A 14,943-nucleotide genomic window follows, 5' to 3' on the forward strand; every position below is an offset into this window, starting at 1 on the left:
GGAGTAGTCGTCCTGAATAGATTGTTTGCAAGTGCAAAGCCATTGCTTCAGCTGCCTGTTATAGGCCTTCTATGGTAGAAAAAGAGGATTTTAGGTTTCTGTTTTTACACATATTACACAGCCTTGCAATAGCTTTAGTATACTCCCTCTTTTCCATTTTGTTACAGAAATCTTTCCAGGTTTCTCGCCTTCGTTGCTGGATCATTCTGCGCAATTTAGCCTTAGTTTCTTGGTGGAGCAGTCAATACTTTAGACAATTTATTCCTTGTGCTTTCCGCCATTTCTTGTAGTAGTATTCTTTGATATCAAAGATCTCTTGTAAATTGCGCGTTAAAAACTGTTGTTGGAAATCGTCCGTTCACCTTGTATGATGTCCATAAACCAAATCCAGAGATTGATAGATCGTTTGGCAAAGGGCTCGATTGAATTGCTCAATATATGTCACTGCGAAGGATCTGTCGTCAAAGGAAGGGATGTTGGTTGGCATGAGATCCTTAGTGAGATGAGAAAAGTGTTCTAGATATTAAGGCCTGGACTGATCATCTTTTATCTTGTTTAAATGCCATAGGATTCGTTTGGGTGCATTGGTTCTCGAGGGTAGTGTTGTCAATTGAAAGGAGAGTGTCATAAACTTATGGTAGGAGTCAACCGATAAGTCGCCTCTGATTAGTAACTGTGGGTAAGGTAGCTCTGTCGTGACGATGAAATAGTCGATAATACTACTACCATTAAAAGTCATATATATGGGTGATTCATAGGTCAATCTTTCATTCCATATAATCATATCATGCGATTTGGTCCAGTTATATAATATTTGTACTCGGTGAGTATGAAAGTATCTCCAGTGATATGCCCTAGTCGTGTGTTGAGGTCGCCGCAAATGATCGTGAGTATAATATTGGGTAGATCTAAGGGTAGTAAGTCAAGGATATTGGAAACTTCTGTATGTGACAAAGATGGAGGTAAGTACTTAGCTAGTAGAGAATGTCTGGGAGGGATGCATTGTACTGAGAAAAGACAGGAAGGATTGACTAACAGGGCAATACCAAGGCTACCTCGATTCTTGATTGATTGGATAGGTTGACCATAAGTGTGAAATTCCTGCCAGAATATAGGATACTTGTTAGGTGAGAGGAGTCAGGATTCGGTAATTAAAAGAATGGAAAAGGATTCAGCTAATTTAAGGAGTGGCGAGATAGCTTGTTTTGGTAGACTAGTGGCGTTGAATAGCGATATGCTAATAGTGGTCATTATAGTTGGGAGGTGGTATCCTCATGGTCCGAGAGAAGCATAGCAGCATCCTCATCAACATTGAAGACCTCTTTTGGGTTAGTGACTTTAGTAGGAAGGTTTTTGTCAATGACGGATTTGCTAATCCAACCCTGATTGTAGAAATAACGAGCTGCAGCTGCCTTGACTGGAGTACAGACTTAGATCAGGGCTTTCTTCACGCAATCACTATGGTGCATGAGGGCAAAGTCGTTGTGTTCTTCTTTAGAGCAGTGTCCATATTTGGGGTCCATGAGGATTGAGCCATCGCAAAGGTTGAAGTCGTCCTTGGTGCGTACCTTAATTTTTGGACGTAAGATTTCAGTTCAGGCGCGTAATCGTTGTGGACAAGTAGGGCTACAACGTTGCGAGTGGGGTAATGAATGTCAAGAATGCGGCTATTGTTAATGTCCAGTTGACGAAGACGACTTCTCAATTGCCCGACGGGCATACGGGCCGTAGTTGGTATGTAGACATGCTGAAAACCTTAGTTCTTGGAAGGTGGTTGTAAAAATCGAACAGTAGTTTCCTGACGTTGGATTCGATGTCGTTGACACTTTTCGAGTATGGAGGCTTTGATACTATTGAGCTGGGCTGCGTCTCGCCAAGGAGGGAGTGGTTGGGAGGAAGGGCACAGAGGTAGGAATTGAGGATTGTTTAAGTCAGTATAGGGCTTGGAATCAGCGGAAGCTTGTTGTTTACGCAATGCTTGGATTGCACTGAGGGCTTGTTTGAGTTTAGCTTGGATTTGTTTAAGTTCGGCATATAGTTTCTCAATGGTAGATTGCAAATAGGCTATGGTTACACTGGATGCCAAACCATTGTTCTCGGGGCTCGGAGATGATGATCCAGAAATTTTCAATGAGTTCTGGGCGTTGGCGTCAGGAGGTAGTTCAGTAATTGTTGAGGTAGGCTGGAGCAAATTGACCATGGTAGGTGCATTGTAGTTCTTGTTACAGCATTCGCAAATGAAGCTGGGCTGAGGGAGGTCGCCTGGCGAAGCTCCATTGTGGCATAAGGAGTCCATTGTTTGACAGCCGGTGCAAACAAGCTGCCGACGCTGGATCTCAGATTGCTTATATAGGTTTTGGATCTGTTCGCTTGAAGGAACATGTACAATAGGCTTGCGTCCTCGAACACTAGGTGACATTGAGGTTTTATGAAGTGCTGTACGTATCTTATGTTTGTAAATATGTGTGTAACGTACAACGTCAGATACACTATTTCCAGAAAGTAATGTCGCTCCAAGATGTCGTATTTTGTATATTTTGTATTATAATTTTCAAATTATGCAAACATTACTTATAGAAAAGATATTAATAGTTTCTTTATATGTTTACTCGGTTTTCTTGCTTCTCTTTTTTTCTCTTATAATGTAAGTATTTAATACCAATGTAAATAACTGATTTACTAATCTTTTCTTTTTATATCTCATTCTTCTGCTTCTTGTGGGCTCTCTTTTATCATTATTTATTGTCTGAAATTATCATTTTTTTTTATTAGTGTGCGAATAATTTGTGAATAAAGTGTAAAGTAGTTGTATAGAACATTACTTTAGATCGACTGTTCATTTATATAAAATATAGGGCGACTCGCAATAAAGCGTAATTGCATTTATATAAAAAAAAAAGAGGAAGAGCAGAAGACCAATCGGATGACTTAAACTGTGACATATATGTATATATATGTATTCAATTAAGCCTCATAGTCCTTTGAGAGGTCGTTCATGAGGCTACTTGTTAAAGTTCGATCATATTGTAATACAGGCTTGCCGTTATTTCATCAAATGGAGCGTAATTTGAAAGAAAATGTGGTCGTACTACCAAAAGATGAAACAGATGAGTAAAGACGTGTTTTATTGACAATAGGAATATGTCACGATATGCTTTATTCTCGAGTAAAACAAACAAGATGGGATAATTTTTTAAAGTCCAAATAGATCAACACTGAACTCTCTTGTTTATGCCTTAGCTTTAGATAAATAAAGATGAAAACAATAAAAAAGAAGTGGAGATGAATGCACTCATCTGGTGGACATACGACTTTTTATTTCATCAGATGACCCTTTCTTGAATAAATTACTCCAAAGATTTTTTCCTATTTCACTCGTACCGTTTATATCCAACATCTTAATACAAACAAGAAAGACTCGAGCTAAATTTTATTTACAACTTGATTCTTTAACAAAACGTAAATATCAAAGGACCTTTGTGAATTCCTTTGAATGCTTGAGTGTGTTGTATTACACAGTTTTTCAAAGCATGATCAATACTGAAACAATATTGATGTAGACAACCTTTTATGTGCTTTTGTGTGTGTGTATTGTATCAAGCCTTCAGGGTTTTGTACTCTTTTGAACAGATGACTAGCCCTATTCCTGTCGTTGGAGTTGTATTTGAAAATGTCTGAATAAAAACCCTCGTAATTTTTAATCTCTCTCTTTTTTTTGTTTCGTAACTTTATTATTTCCATGATATCTGTCGATGCTCCTTCTTCACCTCCTTTATCACCAAAATCATCTCAATCAAAAGATCTTTCAGAGTGGTCATCTCCTTTTCTAAATGCTTATGAAAATACAGACAAGAAGATGGAAGGTACCTTTAGTCTTTATCGGATAATTCTAGATCAACTATAATAATAGATTAACGCATAGCATTTTCATATATTGATGACCCCAATATTGCCCCATACCCGACCCCATGTAACTCAAAAACCATTTTGGACGAGAAAAGAAAATATCATAATGATGAGGATCAAAAGGTGGTTGCAAACTTGGAAGAAGAAACAGTAAAATTATCCAAAGAACTAGAAAAGATCGTTTCAAACAACAAAAAACAAGAGCATATCAACAAGAAAAAGCTTCAAATGTTGGAAAACGAAAATCTGTTTTTACAAGAGAATCTGATGGATGCTACCTTAAAAATTGAAAATCTTCAGCAAAAGACTCAACTCTATTCTGAAATACCTAAAAATGGTAATCACACAAGCATCTCATTGTTACTGCAAAAACACCTAATCCCCTACTATCATGCATAGATACCTTTGATCAAAATCTAAAAGAAGTGCTATTCTGTAAGATGGAAAAGCTACAGGAGGAAAGTGGACAAGTGTCTGAATCAAAATCACAGCTAGAAAGTGAATTTAAGGCTGCCACAAAGGATTTATATGATCTAAGACAGCAGTTTTATCAGTCTCAGCTCATGACGTCTGAACATGAGCAGTTGCTTAATGACTTTAAGCTACAACAACAACATATAAAGGAACTCAATTCATCACTTGAGAACTGCCAAGATGTTATCGCTCGATTGCGAGATGATGGCTTACTTGCAGCAGGAGATGCATTGTCTATCACAAGTAGTGATAACAATGAATTGCTGCACAATAGTAATAGTAGTAGCAGATCACCCTCATTCTTACATGTGGAAGACATAAGAATACAAAATAGCTTATTTACAGAATTAGGCAACGCACAATGGAAAGATAGTTCTCAACTATCCTTAGATAGTGTTGCAATGGAGAAAGATAAAGTGAATCCGTTGTCGACATTGTCCATATACAACCAATCACCAGACTGTAACTCTGCTATAGAATCCATCGTGGTAAATGCTGCTATATTGGATGTTGATACAATCAACGAGGTACTAGAGCGACTAAAAAGTCTAGAGACCAAGTACAGACCCGAACAACCATTGAAGAAGGAAGTATCGCCTTCAGCTCCACCTTCAGTTATCAGTAACCGGTCAAAGGTTACTAACAGTACACTAATCGCACGGAAAGAAGAAATGACACATACTACTGGCTTCATAAAGAGACTGATATACGCTCTTTGGCGCTGGCTAAAGTTCACAGTTATCATGATTGTTGCTCTGTACTTTAGCATTAAGGAGGGCCCTGATGGCCTTGTAGATAATAAGCTTTAACAAAAGATTGTATATCGATTATTGTTATTTACGTGTTTATATTTGGCAAGAAAAAAGTTTGTAAAAAAAAAAAAAAATAAAGCTTTGTCGAGAATGACATTTGTTCATATTAAACCTTTGCAGTTCTTGCTTCAGATATAATCTCTTGAGGGACACCAACTTCTGTAAGTGTTGATATAACAAATTCATCTTTGAATTCTTCAGGATATGTTTGGCAATGGGCATCTAGGATATGTACCAACATAACTAATATATGATGTTAATATATCTATATCTATAAATCTAATTACTAAAGAAAAAACTTACACACAGGATATGAAGCAATTGAAGGATAGAGGTCTTTGCCCATTGTTATTAATTTATTCTTTAATGCATTGCTGTCTTTATCTACAGAAAAAAGATTAAAATGACCTGTTGTACGCCTTATATCCGTTTACACTTACTTTCTTTAACTATCCTTTCCCAAGCCAATTGTGCGTATTTCCAGTCATACAATTCCATAAAGTCCATCAAATATAGAGCTTCCTCATACAAGTTTTGCGGTAGTGCGATGTTATGATAAAGTTCTTTGGCAGGTTTCAAAAAGTCGTTTAATGACTGCACTAAGCTTGTGCTATCGCTCGCGTGTCGCTGTTGCAGCGCATTACGAATCTTTGTTTGAATGGTCGCTTCTTTGTATAATGCCAATAATTCTTGCTTCTCGTTGTTAGAGATACCTGTAGACTTGCCCATGAGATCACATGCTCTTTCTAAATAATATACTCGTTTGTCCAAGTCGACATTCCTTGTTACAGTAGATAGTCGTCTCAAAGCTACAATGGCATCATAATATTCACTTCGGTACGTATAGTACTCGAATAGATAATGGTAACCTACGCTTTCCGGCAATTTTGTTGTAAAAAATTGAACAAGATGAGGTGTGGTAAGAGTAACTAGCACTCGCTCTTGCTTCTTGTCTATTAGCCATTGGTAAATTATTTCATGATAAGCTTCTTCGTCAAGCAGGTCGAGCGACTCTTGTAAGATTACTCGCAGACGCTCTTCTGGTTCGTCAAAGGTTGATCTTAATGTATCATATATAAGTTCATATATTTGTGTCTTTTGTTCTGTATTCACTAGCTGATATTTTGCTAATACTAATTTCATAGATTCAATATTGCCCTTTAAGGCGCAGTACTTGTTGCATAGTTCTTTCAGCTGATCTAATGAAATCAGTTCAACTATCTTTTTAAAGTGCGTGAGAGACTGTTCCAATTCAGGCTCTTTGTTCAACTCAATTTCAGCATGCCGTAAAGATTCCAACCCCTATAAGATATGTTAATTTTCTGTCCAACCTAGTTGTAAGGATGTTGTATATGCCTTATAAAATACTATATTGCTTTCTCCTAGTAAACATCTACAATTTTCAAATAGGTATGGAGTGAGGGTAAGTTGGCTGCGGCTTGAATCTGATATTTCAAATAGTTCAATACAGGCAACGACCACATTCTTTGCTGCAAAAGCTCCTTTTTCTGTTGAAACAAGCTTTTCAAAAATCAATGGGGCATAATCCACAAGCTTTTTCCTATATATGTTGTGTGGTAATACCTTTGGATTAGCATCTACGAGCATTAATAAAAAAAAAATCTACCTGGTCGCTTCACTTCGTAAGCAGACTTCATGAATAAATTGAACCAAGCGTACTCCTTCCTTACATCGTATGGTGTAGGTACGTAAATCGTTCTAAGGGAGGAAAGAATTAAATATGCTATAGTGTGTTATATGCCGATGACTTACGCTGATATTAATTTTTGCTTGTTGCAGGAACGAATGTAGCTTTTCAAGCTGATCCGCTACAAAATTAAATGCGTCAAGTGGTACACTACAAAAACTAATATGAGCATTCATATATAATACAAAACATCTTATACTAACTCTTCTGCCAAAATATCCACGGTTCGAATGTCTTTGAGTAACCTTGAGATATATAATAGTAACCCATTATCCACTGAAGGATGGTCATAAAGCAACGACATTGCCTCACGATTATGTGCAGGTGATATAATACTGATCAGTAGACACAAGGCTAATGCTTCATCAACGCCATACTTTTCAATAAATTCTATGATTGCTGAAGGATTTCCCTTTGTTAATAGGGTGCTAAACTGCTCAATTAATCGCTGCTCTTTATAAAAAGTAACACCGTTTTTGTTGAGTGTTAGGATTTGACGCTGTGGCTTGCCAGATGCTTCGATTATATTCTCAATATAACGTCCTGGTGTGTTCAACTCACTTTCCATAATCATGAGAGTGTCATTTAACTTTTCTGCATAAAAGTCTTCGTTGTATACCTAAAGACAATATTAGTTGCTTTCAAATAGTTGCGTACACATTGCACATATGCCTACCGGTTGGGCTTGAACGACTCTTGTCAGAGCTGTGCGAGTCAAAAGAAGGTAATTATCAGAAGATTTACTGACAATAGCCGCAAAGACACCTGAGTCATAAAAGCTGTGTTGCAAGGTCTCATTAGTGAATTGATTGAATAACAGTGATCCTAGTATGGGTGGTGCCAATCTTTCATGAACTATTCCAATACCACCTGCTTTGTTTGAAAGATAGTATCTGTTCCCTTTTCCATCAATAGCGATAAGATCGATAATTCTTGATTCAGATGTTGGTACCAGTTGAATGTCTTCCACCATGGTAGCTTTAAATTTGTGCCCATAAACAAAGTTATTTCCTTGAATATCGACGGCTTGAATAGTCGAATCCTTCAATAAGATGTAGAGGATTTTTTCTTCATTATTCAGTGCTATTTTCTTGATGGGAACTACAAAGAATGTTATTAGATTTAACTTTTGGTGTTTGTGCTTACTGAAGCAATTTACTTACCTTCAGGAACCGAATTTACAAATAGAGACAAATATCTAAAGTAGGATTGTTCCGTGATACATGAAAACTTTTTGATTCCAACAGCTAATCCATTACTGTCACGATCTATATTCAACTCATAAAGGTGTCCATCATCTCCTTGCATGAATGTTCTCCCAGTGTCAGTATTGAGAATATTTGACATAACAACGCCGCTTGTTCTCGCATTTGTCTTTGATAAAATTTTCAATCGACTGTCTGTATCTATGCTAAAGCTGTGAACGAACAGGCTGTTCCTGGTGCAGACGTACAGTTCCTTTTGTCTTTCACAAATTTCTACGCGTTCAATACTGTCGTGACAATCATATCTAAATATATTGTCTGTTTCTAAGAAGTTCCAAATGTATAAAGTCTTGTTTGCTGTTAGCCATACTCGGTTAGCATTTAACAAGAACCCAAGCTTGTATGGAATTGAAAGAGGATCTAGAGTTATAAAACATGAACATAAAGAATCAAAAACCCGTAGAATGACTTACTGTGAATTATACTAGCCAATGGCTCAGGAAAGGTCATTGTGTTTTCTTTTACAAATGCATTGTTGTTGGCATATTCATTAGAGATAGTTGTTGTGTCTAATAAGCAATCAGTTTCTGTTACAACCATAGTAGTCTTTAATCTTACCATGGAAATATGAATCCAGATTTAGTTTTGCTTTGTCTTGTTCATTTAACTGAGCAATACTATCACAAAAGCAACTAAATGCTTCATTTACACTGCCAGCAATAACATTATTCATCGGTGTCGATCAAAAGGTTGAACAAGAAAAAAAAAAAATATTTTCAGGATTCGCGTCTCTATTTTCACTTTCAGCAAGAAAAATTGATCTATGGTCTATCATCATTCATAGCTTCTCGCATGCCTTCAAAGGGAAGCTATTTAAATGGTTACATTGGATAAATGGCTCTAGGTGGCCTATTCATTTTACAAATTTTACTTTCCAAATGCGGAATATGTTGACAACGAAGCCCCGCTCAGTTTGACCCTTGATAACAATTGTATTAACTTTTTCTTTTTCTTCCCTTATTTACTGTAGTATGAGTACAATAAAGATTGGATCCTTATTAGTAAGGTAAGCTATTGTTTTATAGTCATAAATAAGCTTATCTAATAAACTAAAAAGGACATTGGCAAAACCAGTTGCAAACTCCATCAAGATGCAAGCCAAGAATCACCCAAAATTTAGAGAATTTTGTATTAATGTTGCTCAAGTAAGCAAATTAACTCATACTATAATACGAACGTTTTATAAACTTGTCCATTTTTATAATTAGACTTCACATAAATTAGAAATGACATTAAAGATGAAATTCCTAGGATATAAAACTGAAAAGATTAGACCACTAAATGATGCCAGGTTAGTGGACTATGACTATAAGAGAGAACCCGACAGGACATGAGCCCAAGAGAAAGATTCTTATGATACCTTAGAGCTATAGAGAGTGGCGCTAATTTTTTGAGCGAGGCCTTCATTTTCTCCGTAGCAGCATCTGTCATTGTTGCGGAAAGCTGGAGGTAAAATCAAGAGAACCCTGAAATTCCTATCTAACTTTATTTTTCAGGTCACATACAACAGCAAAAAATCGTAGAAATCATGTCGACGATGCGCTCGAAAATCTTGAAAACAAAACTCAAACACTGACAGAACTTCTAGAAGAGACGAGGCATTTATATAAAGCGAATGAGGAAAGGTTAAGGCAAATAGAAGAAGACAACATACAGCTAAGAAAACTTTTAGACGAGGTACTGTAAACAGCACGCATTGAATGTATGTATTCACTCAACTATCTACTTTAGATATTGTCAGTTAGTATGGGGCTTAGACGTCATACAGAATACCAAGAACAGCCTAATGTTATTACACTTCCTGGCATTTCCAATAACTAATATGGAGCATCTAAATGGACAGTCAAGTTAACAAACTATATATATTTCAAAACTTATGTTGTTGCCATAATACACCCTATTCAGCATTTTTTAATGGAAAGTAATGGATAACAAGAAAAATAAACTTTATTGTCTACTGCAATAAAAAACTGTCATTAGATATGGAATACTTTAATCTTTTAAGAGCATTTTAGAGTACAGGATTTTAATCGGTCAACACTGCATGCACCAAAATGCGGGTTTTGCTATTTGCACAACACATTTGCACAGCCTTTGCACAACCAGTGATGTAGGCAATTCAATTCTGCACAGCAAACAGCATATCTATTGTATTTACCTTATAGGTACCTCATCTTGTCGTAAAAGATTACTTTAAGAAAGAAAAATATAAAAGAAGGCAGACCACAAAACATATTCTTATATAACACGCCATGCTCAATTTTAATTGGCCGTGATAAATTCATGCAATGATGTTTATAAAATGATGTCGTTCGTAACAACGAACTCTCTCTTGCTGTGATCTTAATAAAGAGATTATTACAGACTCATCGGCACACACTTGTCTTATACCTCAGTGTTATGCAATGCTGTTTGCCATAGTGATAGTACTAATTCAATACGAATTCTCACTAATAAAGTTTAAATTCAATGAATGTGTAAGCTAAAGAAATGCTTTCGCTGGTTGACAACCTTTGCCGATGACATTAATGTAAATGGTGACTGTGCCTATCAAATCTCTTAAGAGATGGTTTGACATTCAAATGACCTAATCTTATTTATGAAATGGAAAGATCACTATGATAAACAACTGAAGCTTTTCGCTGTACCCTTTCCTATCATGCATACAGTATGCATAGTCAACGGTTTGAGTGGATGAAAAAGGCAAGTACAAAGTAACAAGTCACGTTGACCTTGATTGTTAACTCTTGCCACCCGATATAAGCTATTACTAAAAGCGATCATCTCTATTGTAATACCACAAACCACGAGTAATATGGAATGTGTATACGGATTTAAATAGCTATTTTATCTATCTAAATTATACACAAAGGATAGTTTGAAGCTCCTGCATATGATTTCCCCAATCTAGTACTACCATCGCGCTTCCTCTGCAACTTGCTGTTACTGTAACAGACTATATATTATACAACATTCAACAACATTTTGAAAGCCACTGTCTGGCTTAAAATTAAGGTTTACTTCCTACAGTCTTTCAAAATATACCTCCTCGGCTCATACGCATACTTTATCTTTATTCCACTATGGATCTTTTTAAGCTTTGACATTGTAAAATGTTAACCATCTTCTAGTATAAAGCGGTGTTGCACCTTTGTAGATCTCGTTAAAGTACGTTTACGCTTGTCGATCCTTTTGTAAGACGAAACCTATATACACTTTAGTAGCCTAGAAGAAAATCTACAAGAGGCAACAAAAGCTCCCCTTGAGTGCTTTTATTCAAAGGCTAAGGATGTATCTCGACTGTCTTTAGTGTTAATTTGTATGATTCTTGATTTTCATATATCCTGTGTCCATATTTCAGGATCAATGAGTCTACAAAGAAAAGCTCAGTTTACCTCACACTTCATGAGAATAAAGTAGAGATCTGTGGTATACATCGAAAGTATTATCTCAATGGATAATGAAAGCATCCTCAAAATATGACAAAGGTTGCAAATGTAAGAGACGTTGATTTCTAATTGGATGAAATGTGATTTTTATACAATGTGTCTTGTAATTTAATAGATAATACGTCTAAGAGTTGGCTCAAGGGCGAGAAGTACACGCCGACTCAAGTAACAGCCCTGTAGTAGATCGTGGAACAGTGACACGATCATTGCATGATACGTTTATAACAAGTTATAAACAATGCAGATCCTCCTCAACTCACATAACAAAAGCAACAACAAAGCTTTGGTGAGCAAATTAGGCGATGAATGACTGCAAATATACTTTCATCATTGATATTTAAAAATTGTCATGGTGTTAATAAAATATTCATCTTACAGCTATTTGCTTCTTTTAAATCCATTTATCGATGGGCCATAATAAATCATATTACTACATTCCTATTAGTGTAAAAATCCATCCTTATCTATAGTAGAAAGGGACCATGTAGCTTCGTCTCTTCAAAAAGTGCTTTGGGGAAACTGTTTATAATTGCAAACGACTCGATCAAATTGTTACAGTTAACTTATTAGTGGCCGCGTCAACATAAAAGTTAATATCAAACGGCTTATCAGAAAGAGAGGAGAGAGTAAAGGATCAGCTTCAAACATATTCCACATCAAAATAAGCTAAACTTATGACTCTTGTGTTCTGGAATTTATAATAAAAATGCAACAGTAATTATTAGAGATACAAGACTAAACCGAATTATTTATCAGTAGAATATTAGCCACCTTTAATGCTTGATGCGCAGGAGAAAAAGATGCCAATGATAGGCCGTTTCAAAAAGGAAAATGAGTATATATTCATATGCTTATCGCTCTAAGCAAACGAATTTTTCTCCTTAATGATTGGTGTGGTTTGTTTACACGCAAAAAAGAAAGTTTGTTCTCGCAGATGAGGTAAATTACTTTGCAGATTAATTTGATGTACGAGATTAAGCGTACATTTGCAACGATTATAAAAGAAGAGAATTGTCTTTTATTTCATTTTATATCACTTCTTCTTTGTTTTGCAATGAAACTATCCACTATTTCTATAGCCTTTCTTGTCGCATCCAGTCAATTGACCTCTGTGTTGGCTCAACAAAAATTCGATCTCACAACTAACTTCCGGGAGCCAAAGAATATCCTGTTTTCATGTAATCTTGGTGGAGCATCGCATGTTTTATGGGTATTGGAAACTCTTCAGGAACTGTCTGTTAGAGGACATCATGTTTCATGGCTAACAAAAGTAAGTGGGAATTAGTCAAGTGGTATGCAGTGAATACTTATGAATATCCTATAGGAGGATCAAGTCAAGTTCATTAAAGACTATCCTTCCGTTAAACTTATCGTGAATGGGCCTGGTGTCTTTGGAAAAGGAGAATATCGCACATTATTTGAGCAAGCATCTCATATGGATCCGGTCAGAAAGAGTGTCCATTTATTCAGTAGGACTACATTAAACTATACAGATGGTAATTAAAAATAGTTAGAATAAGTAACTTGCTAAAATATTGTAACATAGAATACTTAAAGCATCGTGTTGTATTTGATACTGAGCAAGTGGACTTGGTAATATGTGACGCCTTAAATAGAGCTTGTGTTGAAGCTGCAAAAGCAACCAAGATACCAAGTGTTATAACAGCATCATTGGCTGTGAGCCCTGGTAAAGTTATTTTTTTATTATTATATACTTTGTGCTCACTTTGTCTATCATATAGACGCTTCTGCACCATATGTTAACACAAAGTTCTTTAACATGCATCATCCTACAAGTAAAGGCCAATCATTCTATACAAGATTCACTGACAGAGTGATCAGCCCTGTGCGTTTCATTATTGGTAGCCTACCGCAAATAAAGAAATACACTCAACAGATGAAGCTTGTAGGCATCAAGGCCCCAATAAATCCTATGGATAATTGGAAAGACAGTATCAAAATTATCAATTCAGTTTTTGGCTTTGAAGTACCACGTCCCTTGGGTCCTCTTGTTGAACTTGTAGGTCCTATTCTTCCACAAAGCTATCCTGATTTGAACGTTGAGCTTAAAGCTCTCCTTGATAATCACCGTAAAGTTGTTTACGTGGGATTTGGTCAAATGGCTGTACCTACACATAAGGACATTAAACTCATCTTGACTGCCTTGCTCGAAAATATGGAGATTCAAAATATTGACGGCATTATCTGGTCCACTCGTGGTATCCGTGATCTTTTCCCTGACACAATAACAACTCGTTCGAATACAGTCTATGATATCAGCAGCTTCTTTGAAAGCCCAGCAAATAGCTCTAATATTGCATTTATAGATTGGGCACCTCAAGTTGCTATCCTTCATCATCCTTCGACTCGTTTGTTTATCACGCATGGCGGCGCAGGCTCTTTGTACGAATCAATGCATGCCGGTGTGCCTGTTGCTGTAGTTCCTTTCTTTGCTGACCAACCTGGTAATGCTGTCATAGCTGAAGAAGCTGGCATTGGTCGCTGGTTCAGAAGGACGTTAAGTCAAGTGAAGGCAAATGCTTTGGTCAAGGAGATCCTTGAGGACAAGACAGGTCAATACAGACGCAACGTAAACCATCGCAAGGCACTGGTGCAAATTAGAAACGAACGTGGTAGACAAAGAGCCGCCGATCTAATTGAAGAAGCGCTATTTACGCATAATAGTGGAAAAATAACACATAGAAGAGATGTTCGTAGAGATCTTTCATTTTTCAAGGCTTATAACCTGGATATTCATTTTGTCTTATTGGCTTCCTTACTCTCACTGGTCTATTCTATATACCGCCTTGCTATCTCTGCTTACATGTTAACTTCTAGAAGAGTTGTCATTGAGAAGTTTAAGATTGATAAGAAATTAAAAGCAAATTAAACTGTTTAATATCCCACACAGCCTTTTTAATAGCTATCTTCAATGTATTATTTAAAATAAATATATAATTTTTTACTTTTGCTATACTTACTGATTCTCCTTTTTATGTCATCAAATTAACTATTTTTAACTATTCCTTATTTATATGAAACAGTCATGATTATGCGCAGAGAAGTATAGACATCGAGCCTTATGGCGTTTGTCTATGAGAATACAGAACAAATTTTAAAGAGAGAGTGATTACGCGTCTTATTTCTTTATTATCATGATGTTAATGTGAGAGTCAGAATTCAATAAAACTTACAAGCGTCTTGAAATGTGTTAGTACGCGCGCAAGTGTGTTTGAATACAAGTGTCACTCAAAATGTCCCTGTATGCTCGCACCAATAGCATGAAGGATCGGCGTAGACTATGTGTTATGTGCTATTTCTAAAAAAAA

The 14,943-nt window shown here is 36.4% G+C and overlaps 6 protein-coding genes across 6 annotated transcripts; 3 read left to right on the forward strand and 3 right to left on the reverse strand.

Moving 5' to 3' along the window:
* Positions 1-297: 297 nt before the first annotated feature.
* RHIMIDRAFT_288140 (uncharacterized protein) lies at positions 298-1,720 on the reverse strand (the record flags this gene model as incomplete). The annotated part of the gene is made up of 2 exons (XM_023613538.1): positions 298-908; positions 1,452-1,720. The coding sequence occupies 2 exons, from the start codon at positions 1,718-1,720 to the stop codon at positions 524-526; spliced, it is 654 nt and encodes a 217-aa protein (XP_023470903.1). The 3' UTR covers positions 298-523.
* Positions 1,721-1,756: 36 nt separating this feature from the next.
* Positions 1,757-2,508, reverse strand: RHIMIDRAFT_309991 (uncharacterized protein; the record flags this gene model as incomplete). The annotated part of the gene is made up of 1 exon (XM_023614617.1): positions 1,757-2,508. The coding sequence occupies exon 1, from the start codon at positions 2,417-2,419 to the stop codon at positions 1,757-1,759; it is 663 nt and encodes a 220-aa protein (XP_023470904.1). The 5' UTR covers positions 2,420-2,508.
* A 1,231-nt stretch (positions 2,509-3,739) lies between these two features.
* On the forward strand, positions 3,740-5,189 carry RHIMIDRAFT_232629 (uncharacterized protein; the record flags this gene model as incomplete). Its single annotated transcript, XM_023607778.1, has 3 exons — positions 3,740-3,863; positions 3,923-4,243; positions 4,306-5,189. The coding sequence occupies 3 exons, from the start codon at positions 3,740-3,742 to the stop codon at positions 5,187-5,189; spliced, it is 1,329 nt and encodes a 442-aa protein (XP_023470905.1).
* Positions 5,190-5,298: 109 nt separating this feature from the next.
* On the reverse strand, positions 5,299-8,838 carry RHIMIDRAFT_232630 (uncharacterized protein; the record flags this gene model as incomplete). Its single annotated transcript, XM_023607779.1, has 11 exons — positions 5,299-5,435; positions 5,496-5,576; positions 5,633-6,494; positions 6,561-6,753; positions 6,820-6,911; positions 6,966-7,050; positions 7,104-7,519; positions 7,577-8,001; positions 8,064-8,525; positions 8,579-8,674; positions 8,724-8,838. 11 exons carry the CDS (start codon positions 8,836-8,838, stop codon positions 5,299-5,301), a joined length of 2,964 nt encoding a protein of 987 aa, XP_023470906.1.
* Positions 8,839-8,886: 48 nt separating this feature from the next.
* Positions 8,887-10,118, forward strand: RHIMIDRAFT_4511 (OPA3-domain-containing protein). The gene is made up of 6 exons (XM_023615261.1): positions 8,887-9,171; positions 9,223-9,310; positions 9,374-9,456; positions 9,531-9,614; positions 9,662-9,842; positions 9,897-10,118. The coding sequence occupies exons 1-6, from the start codon at positions 9,137-9,139 to the stop codon at positions 9,984-9,986; spliced, it is 561 nt and encodes a 186-aa protein (XP_023470907.1). The 5' UTR covers positions 8,887-9,136; the 3' UTR covers positions 9,987-10,118.
* A 2,495-nt stretch (positions 10,119-12,613) lies between these two features.
* Positions 12,614-14,585, forward strand: RHIMIDRAFT_288144 (UDP-Glycosyltransferase/glycogen phosphorylase). Its single transcript, XM_023613539.1, has 4 exons — positions 12,614-12,884; positions 12,939-13,110; positions 13,161-13,301; positions 13,357-14,585. The coding sequence occupies exons 1-4, from the start codon at positions 12,669-12,671 to the stop codon at positions 14,502-14,504; spliced, it is 1,677 nt and encodes a 558-aa protein (XP_023470908.1). The 5' UTR covers positions 12,614-12,668; the 3' UTR covers positions 14,505-14,585.
* The last annotated feature ends 358 nt before the right edge of the window (positions 14,586-14,943 follow it).

Source organism: Rhizopus microsporus (assembly GCF_002708625.1).
Source record: "Rhizopus microsporus ATCC 52813 unplaced genomic scaffold scaffold_1, whole genome shotgun sequence".
Classification (NCBI taxonomy): domain Eukaryota; kingdom Fungi; phylum Mucoromycota; class Mucoromycetes; order Mucorales; family Rhizopodaceae; genus Rhizopus; species Rhizopus microsporus.